This window comes from Chroicocephalus ridibundus, chromosome 3 (genome assembly GCF_963924245.1).
Source record: "Chroicocephalus ridibundus chromosome 3, bChrRid1.1, whole genome shotgun sequence".
Classification (NCBI taxonomy): Eukaryota; Metazoa; Chordata; class Aves; order Charadriiformes; family Laridae; genus Chroicocephalus; species Chroicocephalus ridibundus.
This window is the reverse complement of record NC_086286.1, coordinates 31972128-31991408: the sequence shown is the minus strand read 5'-3', so window position 1 is coordinate 31991408 and position 19281 is coordinate 31972128. Positions and strand designations below refer to the sequence as shown.

At 39.4% G+C, this 19281-nt stretch overlaps 1 protein-coding gene across 2 annotated transcripts in view; it reads right to left on the bottom strand.

The window, feature by feature from the left end:
- Positions 1 to 19281, bottom strand: part of LOC134512836 (protein kinase C epsilon type) — a 115367-nt gene that overhangs the window by 29881 nt on the left and 66205 nt on the right. For both annotated transcript variants that reach the window (XM_063328632.1, XM_063328634.1), the window contains exon 10: positions 395 to 533. In XM_063328632.1, coding sequence (XP_063184702.1) covers positions 395 to 533 — 139 coding nt within the window. The remainder of the gene's footprint in view (positions 1 to 394; positions 534 to 19281) is intronic.

Genomic DNA, 19281 nt, shown 5'->3' with positions numbered 1-19281 from the left:
CTTCCGTATGAACATCCCCTTCTAAGTCTCATGAAAAATTAAGCAAGTTTTTATAAGTACTAAAAACCAGTGCTGGCAGTACTTAGTTGCATCTAGCACCTTAAAGGCTAGAAAGCACCTTCACAAGGATGCTGAGTCAGAAATGAGCATATGGAGAAAAATAAGGTTGAGTTCAGAGAACAAACCCATGCTTTGCCACTCCTATCAACATGAAATACTGCTTGTGAGCAGCAGAGTAAGCAACTTCTGCAAGATTACCCAGGAAAAACCGAGTCACAGTCTAGTCTGCATCTGCTATTTTTTTCATCTACGTGTAGAAAGTGTCTAAAATTACACATGTAACAGTTTGATAAATGATAAGTATCTGTATTCTTAGTGCAGTTCAAAAAAATACCTCTGGAGCTATATAGTCAGGTGTGCCACAAAAGGTTGTGGTGGTCACTCCATTCAGAATCCCTTCTTTGCACATGCCAAAGTCAGCCAGTTTACAGTGGCCTTCTGCATCCAGAAGAATATTGTCCAGTTTCAGGTCCCTGAAACAAAAAGGCCCAAAATCAAATCAGCTCTCAAATTTTGATCATATGCTCTGGAATTTCGTCATAAACTACAGAATATGGTAAACAGATGGTTTCACAAACACCACTGAGGAACTGTCCTTCACACATATACCTGAAGAGCTGGTAGCAGTCACTAAATAAACCTGGTTAAAGGCAATAAGGAAGCAGGCAATGCCAAGCATTTTGCAAGACCAGGCCTTTACTCTCTCTTTAGCTGCATGAAAGCGCAGCTGTATTCAAGACAGAATCAGAAATGTTTGGAAAAGATCTCAGTCTTGTTTGCTACAAATATAACATTCTATTTATGTGAAATATAGGCCAACAATGACTAATGAAACCGCTCCCCATTTTTGCATTAGCACAAAGTAAGGAGTATCAATTTACCCATACTCTATCATATGGCTTGAATTAATAGGTACTTTCAAACTTGGATTATTTGAATTGGATTCTGAATGTATATTAGCAATTCAAAATCGCAATGAGAGGGATAAAACCCAATGCTCTCATCTTTGGGAGCATTATTTTCTGCGTTTCAAACCTGCTCAAAAATAATCTCACAGGGATATTTTGCATTCTTTGTTAAACAACGCATCTCAGCAGCTGTCTCTGATCCCTTGTTGTACAAATGTCTTTGTGTCAAAACTACACAATCCTTTGGTTATTAAATTGGGTGAGGTCAAAAACAGGTTGAGAAAGGGATATCCACCTTTCCTGTCTTGCCCTCTGCACATTTTCTAAATATACCACTGATGGTTATCGCATGTTCCAACACAATGGATTCTAGGTACCATTTAACTTACCTGCTGCTTGCCTTAGACTAAACCATAAAAGGATCTGGAAAGTCAATGCATAAAAGAACCCTGACTTGCATGAATAAAGCCTCACAATTAAAAACATTTTATCATGTATAAATAATAAACCAAACATAAAATATAGGCAAAAAAACCCACTTACGTTGCATGGACCATTTTATTTGTATACTTCTGTCTAGGCTCTAGGTACCTCTGCTGTGTATTAAAAATACACAGCAATAAATGAAGGCATTTTATGTAGGAACGCATACAGAGATGAGAAACAAAAGCAGAACACGTGTCCTTAGGTGACTCTGTGTGGACACTTTCTGATCAGCACTTTTTTCCTAGAAGAATTAGAGAAAATTTCCAGAGGTGGAATTCATAAGGAAAAAAAGTGTGTGTAGGCAAGTTCTAATTTTGGATAGTGGAATAAAATCACATGCCAGCCTCTGTAAACAAATTTCACCTTAAAAACCTATGAAAATATACAGGTTTTGTTGCAAAAATCCTTTATGCCAACAAATTCCACCTGAGTGAGGGATGAAAAGCCTTGACCTTATCCTGAGGATTTTTTTCAGAGAAACATCTCCCTATCAGCTCACAGACCTTAGAACGCCAGGCACCGTAACATGGTGGAAGCATTCACACACACACTAAATGATTGAACAACCCTTCCGAGGCTGCGTTATGTTAAGAGTTTGTACGGACATGTCCGAGGCTACAGCATGCTGGGATTTCCCCAGAAATGTTCTCTTCTCCCTATCACCCCAATTTCAGTATGTAGATTTTATTCTTTTTTTTTTCCCCTTTCTTTTGACACTTGTTCAAAATTTTCAAATGTGTTGGCCCACCTGTATCTAACATACATTTCTCAAGCATGTACACAGGACAGCATAAAAATCAGATATTTCTGGGACACAGTGGACTTTCTAGTCAAGATCTGCATAATCATTGTACATCTGTACAGTAAATCAGACACTTCTTGGAAGCACTGGATGACGTACTGTGCATGCAGAGATCAGCTGTGCTGTGTACATGTTATAAAACAGTTTGTGCATGTACAAGAAGTCTGACATGGCAAAACAGAGTCAGATTTACCTCACTAACCGTAAATCCACTGTCTCCCACACAAATTAGCTTTATCAGCTATGGTTTATGTTGCTGAAGTATAAACTGGCTGTAGAAATGTTCATTGCAACCGATACGCCCTACACCAGACTGCTATCTCCAGATCAGTTATGTTGCTTTTGTAGATCCTCAGCTGGTCACCCACATAAGGCCCCTTGGAGCACATGACAAATTTTATCATTCCTTAAGGTCATCCTTTTTATGAGTTCCTAAAAAACCTGAGATCCAGCTGGCTACAACATAACCCCCTACATCCAACCATTTAACCCCTCAAATAACTACCTCTTCCTATCCCTGGAAAGTGATTTGCAAGAATTGTCCAACATCATGCAAGAGCAGACAGATATCTCTGTGCCCCTCAAAGAAGTCAAATAAACAAAATAAAGTTCCCCACTCCAAAAATCATGTACCTTCCCAAAACTGCTCTTTCAGTGAATTACAAGTGTTACAATCAAAAGACCTGCATTAAGACAAAACTGTAACGTCATCAAGTAGAATGTGATCAAGAATAGGATAAAGCTCTCGCAGATGGGAGAAGGAAATAAGCTTGTAGCTGTAGGTTTTAACCCTCCAACTGCAGTGTTATCTTGGATGTTCCTCATCTAAGTAAGAATGAAAGCTGTATTTCAAAAAGTCAAGATGTTCAGATAAAGAAATCAAAGTATGAATATATTTGATGTAATCTGGGAACCACTTCCAGCCACCATCACAACAGACTGTTAGGAAGAAGGTCATAATACAAATGGTTATGATAGGAACTGATGAAATTCAAGAGGCTGCTAAGAAAACTGGATCCATCTTAATTTGGAGTGGTAAGTGATCATCAGAAGACTCTTATATGCTATCTTATCACTGATCCCAGAGGCAGGACTTCCCAGTGCAGGCAGGTGACACACTGGAGCCGTTAAGACCTAAAATTGTTTAAGGTTCATTTAATGCCACACATATGCTAGCCATGGAATTAATGGAGATATAGTCAGTAACCCAAGAAACTCCTAAGCTAAAAGAAACCTCAACAGTAATAAAGCACTAAGAGCAAGCCACCAAATAATGGAGAAGGACAGGATACTCACCATTGTCTTTATTACCTTGAAGATTTGTATAAGACACAGAAATTAGCAATAAAAAATTAACTTGACAGTGGAAAAAGAGAATGAACAAACTGAGCAAAAAGAGAAACACGAAGAGTATAAATACTAAATTCTGACTAACTGTAAAGACTGACAGTGAAATTTTAAGCCTACCTGTTAAAGCACAAATCAATACTTTCTTACCATTTACTAAAACTATAATCCTACTTGACAGAAGAAAAACATCTGGGACCCCTTCATCAAGCCAAAACAAAGGAGTGAAGCCCATAAGCCTCTTCAAAACCCTACTGGAGGCACTGAGGACATCAGCTTAATTACTCATGCAATAATGTCATTTAATACTAGTAGATTTTTATTATCACAAATACAAAGGAACCACAGTTTCAAAATAATTTTGGAAGAGGCTAAAACAACAGCAGCATGACTCCTGTTAAAGTACAGATGGGAGGTTAAAAGGTAAGCTGGGAGTCTGCCAAAGTGCCAAATTCATAGCTAGCCCACAAGATTATCATAGTCCATTTAAGTGCTTGCACTGAAAACCATTTAAAACCATTCTGTCAATTTACAGTTTCCAGATTAAAAAAAAAAAAAACAAAAAACCCCAAACAAAAAAACCCATCAAAACCCCCTAATTATGCAACTTTGGAAAAAGAAATCTTAGTTAACTAAATAAATGTAAGAGAATAGGTAATGTGGTATTTAACACCTCACAGGAAAAAAACTAAGACAAAACAGACAGAGATGAGGAAACAAATGAAAAAATAATATAAAAAGAGCTGCCAAGGAAGCTTGTCTTTCCCTTTCCACAGCAGCAGTGTCATTGAAAAAAACCCTTAAGTTTTAGTTTAAGATTTATATCTCCCCAGAACTCTTCTAAGAAACAGCCAGCTCTCCTACATCTCAAAAAGTAAAGTAAACAGCTATCAAGCTCTGGAATGTAAATTAATTGTCTGTACAGAACGATCCATCCTGATCCATTCTGTCTTTTAGTTGGTTCCTGGTATTAGCGCCAGTTGTCTACCTCTAAACCAGAGCATACCAAATAATACAGTGTCAGATAGCTCAACGACAAAAGTCTATTAAATTCTTCTTTTTCTCATTTTGCATTCTCTCTGTAGGAACTAAGAAAGTCATCTGTGTCTGACAAAATGAGTTCCTACAACCTGAGTAATTACATGCAACTGCAAACAACCTATACCAGTTAAGCCAGGAAAATGCCCAGATTGCTTGAATGCGGTAGTGCTACATTAAGCTATTTCTCTCCTTTGTCTGTTTGCCAAGATACTTTGTACAGTAAGTTCAGTTGACTTGAGCAGTCAATTGCATAAACGGTTTTTGTTTTTGGTTTTGGGTTTTTTTTTAAATATTTTTTTTTCTCAGAAAGCATTAAACAGAAATTTAAGCCTCGGTTTCTATTTCTGGATACTGTCCAGCATCACAATCACCTCAGAAGCTGGAATGATTGGCAGGATCTCAAGAAAGAATCAGGATTATAACAGTGAGGTTAGTACAAGTCGGAACAGAATAGTGGGCTGACTGCAGGTAACCTGTGAGAAAACTTCCATAACGCTCATTCCTTCCTCCGCACGCCAGTGCCATGAGACACTGAGTGCCCTGGCTTCCCACAAACGCTCCGTGGACGAGGACTTCGTAGGACTGGGTTCTTAAAGTCTGACTCTCAGCAGTAGCCAGCGAGATAACTGCCTTGTGTGCGCGGCCCTATGTCACATGTGTCATTTAGATAACAGATAATTTTCCTGTTGAAAGTAAGGCAATTAAACAGTCAAGATTGGTTTTGCCAGCAAAATTGGAAAGCCTGCCAAACATTACTAACAGTAGTCTTTGAACATGGTAAACATTAGTGACTAAATAAATCCATAGCTGAAGATACAAGATCAAGTAGCTGAGAAACATGATCACAAGCTGGCTTGAGCAATCACTTTACAATTAAATATCTCCGCAGCATCTGCTTCTACTCTAACTGTTGAATGAGCAACACAACTAGAAAGTGTATACATTTCAAAGCATAGGTCCGAATGAAGCATAATAATTATTACCTACAAATAATGACACTGGGAGCAAGAATATTTCTTTATAGGGTGAAAGGTCAGTGAAGGACTGTACCTTACTAAACATCCTTAGAACATCAAACATGAAAGATCTGAAAGCAACACAAGTCTAAAATAGGTAGCTACTGAACAACCTTTTTTTTTTGGTGGTTTTCAACGGCAATAAACTCTTTCAATAGCGTATTTGAAATCATTACCATTGCCACTGTTCCCCTATGGAGGGAAATCACATCCTCTCTGCAGGCTTTAAACAGACAAGCCAAGCCGTTCACAAAAGAAACCACAGAAGGTAAAAGAGAAACTTCCCCCAACAACATGGAAAACCATCGGAACCATTCTCTAGTTACTACAGTTATTGAAATTCATAACTGAAGGCAACATGCTCATTATATCAATTAGCAATTTCAACAAGTAAGATGAAATTTTTTTTTTCTATTTAATTACGGTAAGACTTTTACATTCCTAGAATTACTTTTTAACTTACTCAGTGGTATCCAAATTGCTTTTGAGACAAAGATGCTCACCTGCAACAACAGGTCTGTCCTGCACCCAGTACTCTTTGCTCTTTGCTATAATTTTGGTTAATGTTGCATTTTCAAAATAAATTTCGATCACAAGCAGTAAATATCACAAAACTTGGATCATTTTTACCATACCACCTGAAATGGTATTTTCTGGAAGACTGATAAATTCACCAAAATCTTTGTCTCAGTTCTTCAAACACATTGGTGTCCTCAAAATATTGATAATTAATGTACTCAGTTATAATCTAAGCAAGATGGAGTTGTATATGGAACTGGTCAGACAACAAAAACAATGTCAAAAATTTTAATGTTTTGATGTTAGCTTCTTTAGTGATTAGCTCTCACCAACCTAATCTCAGTTTCCATACATAAACTATGGGACAGATATATTCAGGACTGTACTTTACTAGTGTATTCTTTTATTGCTTTAAGTATTTCAGTCACAACACATCAGCATGGCTTCGCCCCCAAACCCCCCCAACAGATCAGAGATAAATAGGAAAATCCAAACTGCAACTTCTAAGAAAAAGCAAACTAATAACATAATTTTTCCCATTTGAAAAACTGCATGGGAAAGAAGGAGCCTGTAGTTCCTGATGTTAGTGAGCATAAACATGCAATAATAGCAGCATCATTGGATGTCAGCTTAGAATCACAGAATAGTTAGGGTTGGACGGGACCATTAAAGGTCATCTAGTCCAACCCCTCTGCAAAGAGCAGAGACATCTTCAACTAGATCAGGTTGCTCAGAGCCCCATCCAGCCTGGCCTTGAATGTTTCCAGGGATGGGGCATCTACCACCTCTCTGGGCAACCTGTGCCAGTTTTTCACCACACTCACTGTAAAAGATTCCTTCCTTATAGCTAGTCTAAATTCACTGTCTTACAGTTTAAAACAATTACCCCTTGTCCTATTGCAACAGGCCCTGCTAAAAGTTTGTCTCCATCTTTCTTATAAGCCCCCTTTAAGTATTGGAAGGCCACAATAAGGTCTCCCCGAAGTCTTCTCTTCTCCAGGCTGAACAACCCCAACTCTATCAGCCTGTCCTCATAGCATAGGTGCTCCAGCCCTCTGATCATTTTTGTGGCCCTCCTTTGGACCTGCTCCAACAGGTCCATGTCTTTCCTGCACTGAGGGCTCCAGAGCTGGATGTAGAACTCCAGGTGGTGTCTCACCAGAGCAGAGCAGAGGGTCAGAGTCACCTCCCTATAAAACTATAGCTGAGCCGTACTCAGCAATATACAGAAAAACCTGCTGTGCAGATTTGAAAACTGCTCCTATTCAGCACTGCCAAGTTTGGAATAAAGTGAATCCACCTTATACTGATGTGAATCAGTATGTATAATGGCTAGCGGCAGATGAATGAAGAGCACAGACTTGCTTTCCAGTAAATGGAATCCAGAGTTGGATTCCAGGTATTATAGCTCCTTTTCATTGAAGAAAACAGCGATAGTTCAGCCAGCAGGGTAAACATTAATGGGAAATGCCAACTTTTAATGTGACCATAATGACACTCTCTGTCAGGCACGTTTGCTTTTAAAAACACACACGTTTACTTTCCTTATATAACACAATGTCCATCACCCTGCCACTTGCACAAGTATCTTGTGGACTAAGGGGATGGCAGTGACAAGAGGAGGGATGTAGCAAAAGGCAGTTGGCTGTCTACCCACCAAGGACATCAGAGGGAGGCAAATACACAATTGCTATCTGCGGCTCTGTAAACCCTAGTCGTTACAAGGCAAAAGTTTGGCTTGCACGATGTATAACATCACTTCCTCCAGCAACATTACCATTGAGAAAACTCGCAGGTCAGCAAGGTCCTGAAATGGCAAAGGCGGCCGTGTGTTCATCATGTGGCCCTAACTATTTACTGATGTCTTAATGACGTATTGAACAAAGGTTTAATATTAATTTCCAGTAGCTTAAGGAAACCAATGACTTTTTCTGGTAGCATAAAAACATTTTCTATAAAATAATTTCTATATATGGCTTTTTAATGGCTTTGACCATAACTTTCTTACAATTGTCGGTAGCAGCCTAGGACATTACAGTGCCTGATCTGCTTATCTTATTATGCTGAGTTTCCTTAAAATAATGTGCAGACAAATAAATATATGGTACTTAACGGCTTTCCTTTGTGTGGTTTTTCCTTTCTTATTATTTCCACATTTTTATTTGTGAATGTAAGTGAAATTTGTACAAGTTTAAATGTATTATGTAAAACATTATCAAAAATTGGCTGAGCACAGAAGGGAGTGGTCTCTACTTCTTTCCAAGAGAGGGTTGCCTTTTACATTCACATCACAGTGCTTTATAAACCTCATCCTTCCATGACCCCTACCTGGGAATGCAACAGTTTTTTCATGAGCGCGAGGCAGGAATGGGATGTAGCGGTACAACTGTTCCTCTTGACTTAGCCTACCGCCAAAGCCCTGATTTGGACAGGTTTTGTGTTGAATCCCAGTAGCAACTCTGCCTTCTCATGGCCCACAGGCCTGCAATTTTTATATGAAGTAAGAACTGTCATGAATGGAGCTGGCTTCATGTTAGGCCTATTGTACAGGACAAACAATCCGCCTCAGAAAACGGCAGCTAAACTAGACAGCAAACGATTGTCTCATTTTGTAAGGCTTCTTGAGGTTTTACAAACCATTTGTACTTCACGCTGAGTGAAAACACAGACTGTTGAAAGCTTTTTGTGAGAGTGGCGTGTGACGAGCCGACGGCCTGATGCTCAGGACAGCGCCTGGCTCCCAACTGAGGCGGAGCTGCCTGCGCGGCCTGGTCCCCCCCCGCCCCCGAGACAGCCCCGACACTAAGGCTACTAGCAGTTCCCTCAGGGATTTTTTTTTTTAATTTCTTTCTCACTTTGGTTAAAACCACCACTTTCTAACTTTTTTTCTTGAAGATTTTAGATGAAAAATTCCTAACTGCCTCCATGCATTCAGGCTGGGAATGACAGGGGGAAATCTGTACTACCACCAATGATATTTACTGTTTCAGCCTCTGCCACAAAGCCCATGAGTTAAGTCATTGCTAAATATGTAATGTGATAAACCCCGTCCCTCACTGACACCTCGGTGATCCCACTAAGACAATAGAGGTCCGCAGGCGTAGCCAAGGACTGACTCAAGCTGCGGCATTCTGCTCTGTGAGGTTCAAGGCTTTGTGCTCTTATTTTTATATCTCAAATAACATAAAACCAAGATTGCATATTATAACAATAGGTTAGGTGGAGCGCAAACTAAAAGTGCCTACTATGTATGTCTATAATCCTTTTAAACAAAACAATACTAAATAGTTATTTCATAAAACCACTCGATGAAAGACAGTGAAAGGATGGCGTGAAGCTAGAAAAGCTTGTCAGATCAAGTTTCAAAAACTCAATTCCAAAAAAATGTTACCAGAACCTTAGAAAGCAAACTTACTGGCAGTCACACTAATTAAGTTTGTATCTGTTCAAAAGGGATTTTTGGAAATCAAAAGCAATGTTTTTTTTTTTCTCAGTGACCTCAGTAGGTAGGATGACAAAGTTACTATCATTTGAGCAACAATGGAACACTAATTATGCAAACACAAAGAAAAGAGTACTTGGGTTTCAGGCATACAGTTTCTGTGGCAAACTGAAAAGACTGAAATTCTTTCTTCACTATTTTTGAGTGAACCTTTCTTACACAGAACAGAAAAACATACAGCCAACAAATGCATGTCTATCCAGGTAGCATCTTGCATTTCTGTAGCAGTTCTCATTCAGCTATTCCAGCGATGAAGCCTTGTAACTCTTAATAACCCACAACAAGGATATATTACTGCCTTATACAGATAATAGGAAAGACAGAATAAAAGGATATAATGTAATCAACCGCAACTCCATCCTTTTTAAAATTTACCATAAATATGAAAGTCAGTAGAGCTATGAAACATTTTGCTCCTGTTTTATGGTAATTTTCTTTCCTGTGTTTCCCAGGATCCTGACCCAGATCTATCGCACCAGACATTATGGTGTAATTGAGGTACCACGGTTTGCCCCAGGCTCCCTCCATGGCCAATGTCCACAGATATCTCTGAGCGGATGGTTCACAGAACATGTGGGCTCAACATGTCCCTAAAGAAGTCTACCCTTCTCCACTGACTGTAAATGCACTCCAGGACAAGCAGGATCCTGACTTGGAAGCTTTAGTTGCATTCCTAAAGCTAGGTGAGATGAATCTGATCCTTTGTGTATAGTCAGTATAAGCTGCTTCCTGGCTTCCAGATAGAGATTTCATTCAAATTAGTTGTAAACCTTCCATTTTTGTAGGAGAAAGCCAAACAAAGGCAGATTTTAAAAAAAGACCTGCATTCATCTTGTTACTCATGGTGGAATTGCCACACACACACCTCCCAATTTGCTAGGCTTTGAAGTTATGCCCTGTAATAACTCTTAATTTTTCTCACTTATGTCATAGGGCACTCTCCTGACTGCAAAAACTCCCAACATGCATATCCATCAAAAAGCCAGACAATTAATTGCTCTACTTGGACACAGCAAATAAAGGGCTCCAAAGCATTATTATTCTACATTGTTTCAGGCATATAGAAAGAGCGTTCTAAAAAAATGAAAACAACAGAAGAAAAGCTGCTACTGTAATCAGCCATGATTGAAGGCATTTCCTGTATTTTGCTATCAAACCAGTTGTTTTTTCCATTACATACTAAGTGAACTTTAGTAAGGTCAAGACACCAGAGAAAAACAGGATCAGAATACGTTTAATCAACTGAAGTTGACTACTTCAGTCTCTCTCTTTCAGATGTTTAGTTCTGGATCTCATCCCACTTCTCCCATTTTCTTCCTTAAATCTTAGATGCATAAACCAGGTCATTTTGAATTTATGATTTAGATAGTTGTTTTCAATGGCATTTAACTTGTTAGCCTTACACTTCCCCTAGCCTAAAGGTCAATCAACCTCATGCTGCGTAACAATACCAGTATGATTTTAGTATGATATAAACCCAACAGGGGAGATGGGTTTTCATTCACAATTACAATACTGGGCCAAAACCTTCCCTCAGTTGGAAGCCTATCGTTTCCATCATGCTGCCTATTAAGATCGAGTGTAAGCTTTGAAATGACTATTACACAAAAGTCAAAGCTACAATAGCATAGGTTAATTTGATCCAATTCTGTCCATTGTCATCCTGCTGTCACATTAAATATAGACTCATTTAAGGTATATAGCATTCCTATCCTGTGCTCTGACCCTATTCTTTCTCTAGAGAAAAAGTCTTTTTTCTTTCATGAATGCCAAATGACAATTTTTTAACTTGTAACAGAAATGTCAACACCTCCTTTGGAAATGACCAGTTCCAAGCATATTGTTGACTGGGCAAAGAAGGGAAAAGCACGGCATGTTTTCCCAGCAGCTACTAAGAAAACCCTGTGCTTTGGTCCACTTCTGGTTCATAAAGGAGAAGGCACTGCAATAAGACTGAAAGCCGACTCGTCACGCAACTTTGTTACCTACTTACTGAACACAGATGCACAAAGTAGAGGCTATTGCTAGCAGGCGGTCTCCAAAGCTCACCTTAAGTCCTGTTCTCCCTTGCCCCCCACCCTTTTTTGAGCTCAACATACTCAAAGATGAAAACACACAGTGAAGATGAAGAGCTCTTAAAATATTACAATCTGTTTGTAAAGGGCAGCACATTTTTATATCCTCAATAATGCTGATTTTGTGCTTCTGTCGGGAACAGGCAGAACCACCATTAGATTCAGGGCAAAAAATGAAAATGTGGCAACGGTGGGAACCTACTTTATAACTTGGTCATCTTTTTCTTTCATTTCTTTGAGTAAACTCTATACAATCTGTAGACCTCTAAAGAAGATGCTTAAAAAACCCAATAGCTTAGTCTGGCAACCACAACATGGGGCATACAATAAAATGGCCAAACCCAGCTGATTGGGAGCATATCCTGAGCAAGCCATTAATGTGCCAGCATGAGCCGACATTCCAGTGCCTTTTCTGTACTCTGCAGCTTTATGATGCCCAGAAAGTGTAAAGGAGAAGGGTTGCTGAAGGTTTCTACATTCACTATTTCTTTTTATGAAAGAAACAAATTTATCAGAATTCTCTTCCTTATGCTCCCAAGGGTGTCCTTAGCAGGGAACAAACACAGCTCCTAGCAGTAAGCAGACTCCTGGTAAAGCTCCGTATCATGTTTCCATGGAGAAAAAGGCTTTCTTAGCCAGAAAAAAACCCTCTACAGTGAACTTTTGTACAGACACTGATTTTTTCCAACCTCACTTTAGTCTCAGTTCAACCTCTTGGGTCTTTTTATGGAAAGCTTTTCCACAGAGTGTTATGTGTAATATTAAGCAGAATGGACTAAATAAATTATATAGCATGAATGAAATGATGTAACTCAGCAAGAATGTTGCTTCCAACAAAATGTTTACTTATATGGAATCACTAGAAGAAAGATTGTAATAATTTCTTCTTCTATTCTGATTTCAGTAGCATAGTTCACATGCCCAAACATCTTTTTACACAATCACATGGTCTGAACTTGGGAAGGGCATGTAGGCTCTTAATTAAAAACCTTTTCTAACCCTGCTGTATTTATCATGGATCAAAACAGCAGCAGTCAACAGCAGTTTAACAGATTTCTGCAGAAATTCTTGTAAAAACAGTGAGTTAAATCTATTTTTGTTTTTTAACCTTCTAAAAGCATTCTGTTATACATATAGATTTGTCTGCTTCAAAATTCTGTAGAGTTAACAACTTTCTATTATGTTTGATGGAAGATTACTGCAGTGGAGGGATTCTGGCAAAATTAAAAAGACTCTTTATTATTTGTTTGTAAAGTATGAAGAAGATGCCTGAAAAAATGGGAGTTGCTTGCTCTTCTATGTTGATCTATACACAAAATAAACTCCTAACGCTGCTTCCAATCAGAGGTCACAGAAGCTTGTGCTTCAAACTGATGGTTCCAACTCCAAACTTTGCTTTGATACATAATTAAAAAGGGTTATGTATGTTAATAGAGAGCTATATTTTACAAGATACTCTTTTAAAATCACATTTGTGTAGCAAAATTAAACTACTTTCACCCCCAACCTCAGCCAGAAAGCTGCACAAATATTCCTAGAGAAACTTTTCTTGTCCAGGAAGTTCGGCTCCAGCGCTGTTTTAATGTAGCTCCTGCAGCCTTCCCTCATCTCCTCCAGAAAACACATGCTCGAGAATGCTACTTCGACTGTAGTGCCAACGTGTAATATCATCATTTAAAATCTACTTATACAAAGCACCCCACTATTTTTAATTAATACGGAAAGATGACTCATGGGTTACTCACATGAAATAAAGCATGGCATGACTTAGGAAAGTTACAGTGCCAACATCAAGGTTGGCAAAGAGTGCTATACCAATTTACCTTCAGCTGTAAAGACAGAGAGGCTACAGAGAAGAGTCTAAGAGTCCAGCCCAAATGAAAAAAAAAGAGAGGCAATTCTGAATACAAGATCTGCGAGACTAAAACGTGATTTTAATCTCTAACATTTGGTACTTTTACTGGGTAGTCATTGCACGTAAATACTGACTTTAGTAGGATTATAATGTAAACTATTGACCAAAGCGGGCTGTTCTTGAACAATTTTGTCAACATAAAAAAATAAATCTATTTTGAGCCTGAGGAATTATTTTTGTAATTTCTATGTGTCCAGCCATTAGGGCTCTTTTCAGAGACCTGCTAACCAGACTCTATGGTCTGACAAGATCAGAAATTATCCTATAAAACTCCCAGATAGTTACGTGGGCAAAGACTATCAAGAAATATAATTATACAGCTTACGGAAGAACTATTTTACATAAAGTTTCAGTAAATTATAATGTTCAATAAAGTCTCTTTGCATCCTTCTGACAGCCTTACACTGAGCACACTGAGTACAATTTAATTCCATTGTAAAATTGCTTTGCTCCTCTGGTGTCAGAAAGAGCTTTTACTGTAAATGAGAATCATGGTTTTTAAAGAACCAGTCTCTTACACACCAGGTAGCAGCCTCTATACACTCATGTCATGCGATAATCACATTTACAACATATTTTTATTAAGTATTATCTCGTTCTGAATTCCAAATAAAAATGCATGAAAGAACGAATCTGAGAAAGATTATCAAAGCACTTTTAAAACAAAATGGGATAGAAGTTGCAGAAGTTGTGCTATATCCCAAAGACATGCCTACGATGTAATAAACTCAATGTTGCCCAACCCTGAAACAAATGTGGGTGTTAGTTTAAAGTCTCTGTAGCCAATTTGCAGCATTGCATTAAGATTTGATAGTATAGCAAATTAAATATTAAGGGGCACTATAGTACGATCCTCAACCCAGACTCAGACTTCAAATGATGACATGAAGTACTCCATTACCAATGACACAGTTCAACCCTTTACTGCCCGCTCTGCCCCAGGCATCATCCCTTCCACTTTCTTTCATACCCCCATGCTACCATCGCTGTAATTAGGCAAACATAACTGTGTTTGATTGCTTTTAAAGTGTATTCTATTAAATAAGGTGTGTAAAAAATAAACCCCATTTTCTACGGCAGGATTTGGGGATTTCAGCATACATTGTCTGGATTGGGTTTATACAGACAATTATCGTGGCCTAACTAAGAGCACCCATAGCTGAGCCAGGGTAGAAGAGGCTGTAAAGATAATGTTTTATATCAGATTTGTCACTGATTATATCAGATTTTGTCATCTCTATAGCTCACTAACATCAGCTAATGTTTTGTTGTTATTACTACACAGAGAATTTCCAGGATGCTGTTTCAAAATTTCTTCTGACTCTTCTGCTCATGGACAGAACAACTTCTACCTAATTTGCAGATGTTTAAAAATCGTAGCCAAGTCCTCTTCCTCTTGAGTCATCCACAGAAAAACAGAACGTTTGTCCTACTGTGTGTGCAAGTGTACCACTCACTACAATCTCGTGGAGGCTGACACAAGATCCCCTCACTTCCCTTTTGTGATTTTTCAAAAGGTGAAAAGAGAACCTGCACAAACCCCAGTGTTGTCCAAAGGGTTTCTCTCATGTCCACCCTGGGCATTTCTCCCTCAGTGTCTGTGAAAACCAGCTCAGAGAGTTTTGGCAGAGGCAGCTTCAACCAGCTTGCAAAGGACTGCCTTCAGCCTCGTCCCAAGGGGTACGCTGCTGAGCTGCCGTCTGCTTCCCCCGTTCATAATCTGAGGATCCTTTTATGCTATCAGGTATTTAAAGACTTCCGTATAAATGAGAATCAGGGGCTCTTTATAATTGTTATGGCCCCTTTGGACCTATTACAGATTATCACCAGATGAACTGGCACACATTAGGTATGCCTTTTTATGCCCTCAGTATACAGTACCATAAACGCTTGCTGTCCTCTCATTGGTGGTTAAGTTTAGGCAAATATGTACTCAGGCAGTTTCTTAAGTGCATATTATTTTTGTTCTACAAGTACTCCTTTAGAGCTGCTTCAGATTTATTGATGTTTGGAAGCTTTTAAATATCCATTACCTGCTTAATTGACCATAGCAATTCCATCTGACTCATTATTTGTGTTTGTTAGAATATATTTAGGCATTTTTTTTAAATGAGTGTTAATAGACCACAGGATCTCCCTTGGAAACCCTATAATAAAGTAAGTAAATACCTGGTGAAGTGCTATAATGTTTATTTGTTATTACTTAATTTTATCCTTAATATTCCACGTTTTGAATACATGAAGTTCCTCACTTCAGGTTATTCATGACCAAGCTTTCTTTGGTTGGTTTTTTTAGGGCAGTGCTTCTGTATTATTCAGTTTCATACCAAGGTGTACCCATACCAGCTGCCATCTTGGCTGTCTACTGTTGAAGCCACACCATCCTTCCTTCCCCTTCAAGGGGCAATCACATGCCCTAAGACTGCAATACCTTGTGAAGAATACTTTTACAACTGCCACTGTCAAATCTACGTTAAAAAATGTACAAAACGGCATGTACTATTTGCATTTGACATGCTTTGGAGAACACTATTTTCGGTGCCTTCTATACATCAGCAGAAGGAAATTAAAGTCTGGAGGAAAAGGTACACCTATGTAAATATTGGCATTATTTTTGGCCTCTCCCCTTTATTTTTTTCTCTCTCTCTGCTGTTTCACAAGACTGACTACTGGAAACAAATTCGAGAAGCAGGTGGCAAGAAGTGAAGACCCATCTGATGTGTACTTTGTGAGAAGTGCCACTTGGGCTTCTCCTCATAAGCTGGATGTTACCAAAGGAATTTTTCTTAATCCAAGACATTATACCCCCAACATAATCTTGGGGGGTCAAAATTCAATGTGGTGGTGGGATGAGAGTGTCTGTTCCTGGTGGCATCCATCCCTGAGTGTATCACAGTGCAGAACCACACAAACTCCCATCTCAGTAAAATCTGGCCTTGGCTTCACTGCCATTCCGGCTTAGCCCTGCTCCACATCTGCTGCCTCCACACGTGCCCAATGCTGCTGAGATGATGAAGACATTGTATTTCTGCCACTGTCTGCTGCTCTGGGAAGCTGCTTGTTTGGACCCTGTGAAACATGGGCAGGTGAAGAGGAGCAGATATTACTTCTGACACAAGAAGGTAAGCGACTTGTTACCGCTCTGGCCTTGTTACCCCTCACCTTTCCGCTCATTTTCAGCACAGGCATGTGCTGGTCCATTTTGTTCCACTTTCTGATTCCCCCAGCTAGACTGCACCTAGTCTGTCCAAGGTCCTTCTGATGTAATCCTACCATTGTTTATTCTGGTAGCAGTGGAGACTTAGATGCACTCCCCAAAATGCTGGGGTTCTTACTGGCTGTATTTTCTCCATTTTAGTTCATTAGGCCATTTTAGTTAACTTCCCAGTGAACAGTATTATTTCTGTTTTCTTACATTTCAGTACAAGTTGTCAGCTAAACAGATATTTTTAAAGTTTTCAAAAGTTTCAGTGATAACTCAGTTATGTTAGCTTTCAGATTGGCTAAATTATTTTTCCACAGCCTTTTGCAATGCTAAGCAAAATAACACATAGCTTTTAATATCAGGGAATTCTCAAATGTGAGGATTTCTATTTTAAAATAATCACATTTTCAATCTGAAAAGTCAAACCAAAGTCCCAAATCATCCAGGAAGCTGCACATTTCATGCATGTGAATTGTCTCACTGAATCAAAATCAGCCTATGAGTACAGTGATCTGCATGCAGAAATGTTTGCTGGAGCAGTGTCTAAGTGATAAGTTCTTCTATAACAAGGAGGTGGATAAAATCTGGGGGGGAGAGGAGTGGGAAAAGAAAATAAATGCAAAACTTGAGCCAAAAGTAGCAAGGTTCTGACCAAAAGATGGAAAAAGTTGTATGCAAATGTCTTTACCAAAGCATATCATCCCAATTTCATTTTAAGGTTGTTTAGTATTTTTAACATAATTATTTAAAAAACACTAGAGTTCCTTACATGTTTTCACCTAATGTTTTGCAGTACTCTCTAACTTCTCTGCTGCATCTCAAGAGCACAAGAAAATCTTTGTGAAACGCCTTTTGCCTCAGAGCCATGTTTGTTGTTCACTTCTCTGTATTACTATGAAACTTTGGCAGATGCATTCAATAGCATGCAAAAAGGCAAAGCCTCACCCTTAACGTGACATAGTTTCAACACCACTGCAACTGGGTTATAGAAATATTTTCCATTGTTTGAAGACAAACACGACTGAAGGGCACAGCAAAATTCAGCCCTAACTTTTGCCTGTTAGTAGCAGAATTACAGTTAGGAAGCACCGTCAAAGTTTTAATGCACTGTGAAACAAAAAGCATTCTCTTTCTTCTGTTAGAAAATTGTTTGAAGAATATGATTTTGTTTGGAACTGGTGTACATGTTTCTTTAGAAACAAAGCTGTGCCTCAGCATTTTAGGAAAACTACAGGGATTGTCTTGTGTCAGTACATTTCAGTTTTACACGTGCTGCAGCTCTGGTGGATTTGTATTTTGTGTATGTTTCTGTCAGTTAAAATCTTATCAAATGCAGAAAGATAACACACATTTCTTCCTGTTATAAAATAGAAAGCACAAACATCAGTCATCTAAAATCACTGACATTCACCCAGAAATAAATACAAATAAGCTCAGTAAGATTTCGGTGCTATTATCTGTTGAGAAGCACTGTCGCCCTTTCTACTGAGTGCACCGGAACATGGCTGCCCTCACAGGAATGTAAACTTGGCATTAACCCTGGCAGATTCCCACTCCCTGCCCTCTCCCATTTAACATTAACTCACTCCTATACTGTTATCAGAAGGTAAAGGTCATAGCTTTATTTACACAATACAGCACTATACAAACGGTCATTAAACAAGAAAATCTTGCACCAAATAAACATGAAGCAAAAAAACAATGCTGACCTCGCTACCGGGAACTCCCCCTGGAAGCACCTTGTCATTCCCCAAATGAGGTCAATGGTGCAGCTCTATCCTTCTAAATATTAACTGCCCGGCACTGCTCCTCCACATACCCAACTCCCACGCAAGAGCCAACCGAGGACTTTCTTATGTTCCAAACCCAGGAGAAATTTAGAAAGCATTCTACTGTTGGCAAGACCGCGTGGTTCATATCCTATTCCCACAGCCTTTACTCATCCTTCCACAGCTGGAAACCTTGTCAAAGGCTCTCCTATACGACAGCAGCCTTTAGCACAATACATAAGCTGGGCAGATGGCAGGGTGGACTCCCTCGGTCCGAATGCCAGAAGCCTGGGAACCAACCCTTCTTCCTGCTTCTCATCTCCCTCAGCCCCGTGCCTCTCCACCCCAGCCCACTGCCTTTTCCTGCGGGGAAGATATCCTGCTTATTTACGCGTTTCATAACTGCTAGCCTGCCTGGATCCAGCAAGAAAAAGTGCAAAGAGGGCAGAAGGCCACCGACTAAAATCCCGTCAGAGCTCACTCTCAGTTTCGGAAACTAGACCAGGCAGAGCAGAGCACGGATGTAAGCCTGGGGTGCAAACCCAGGCAGGAGCACTGGTCATGTGGCACGGCTTGGGCAGCAGTCCTTGGGCACACTGGGACTCAGACACGCAGCAGCACAGCTCACTCCTTGCT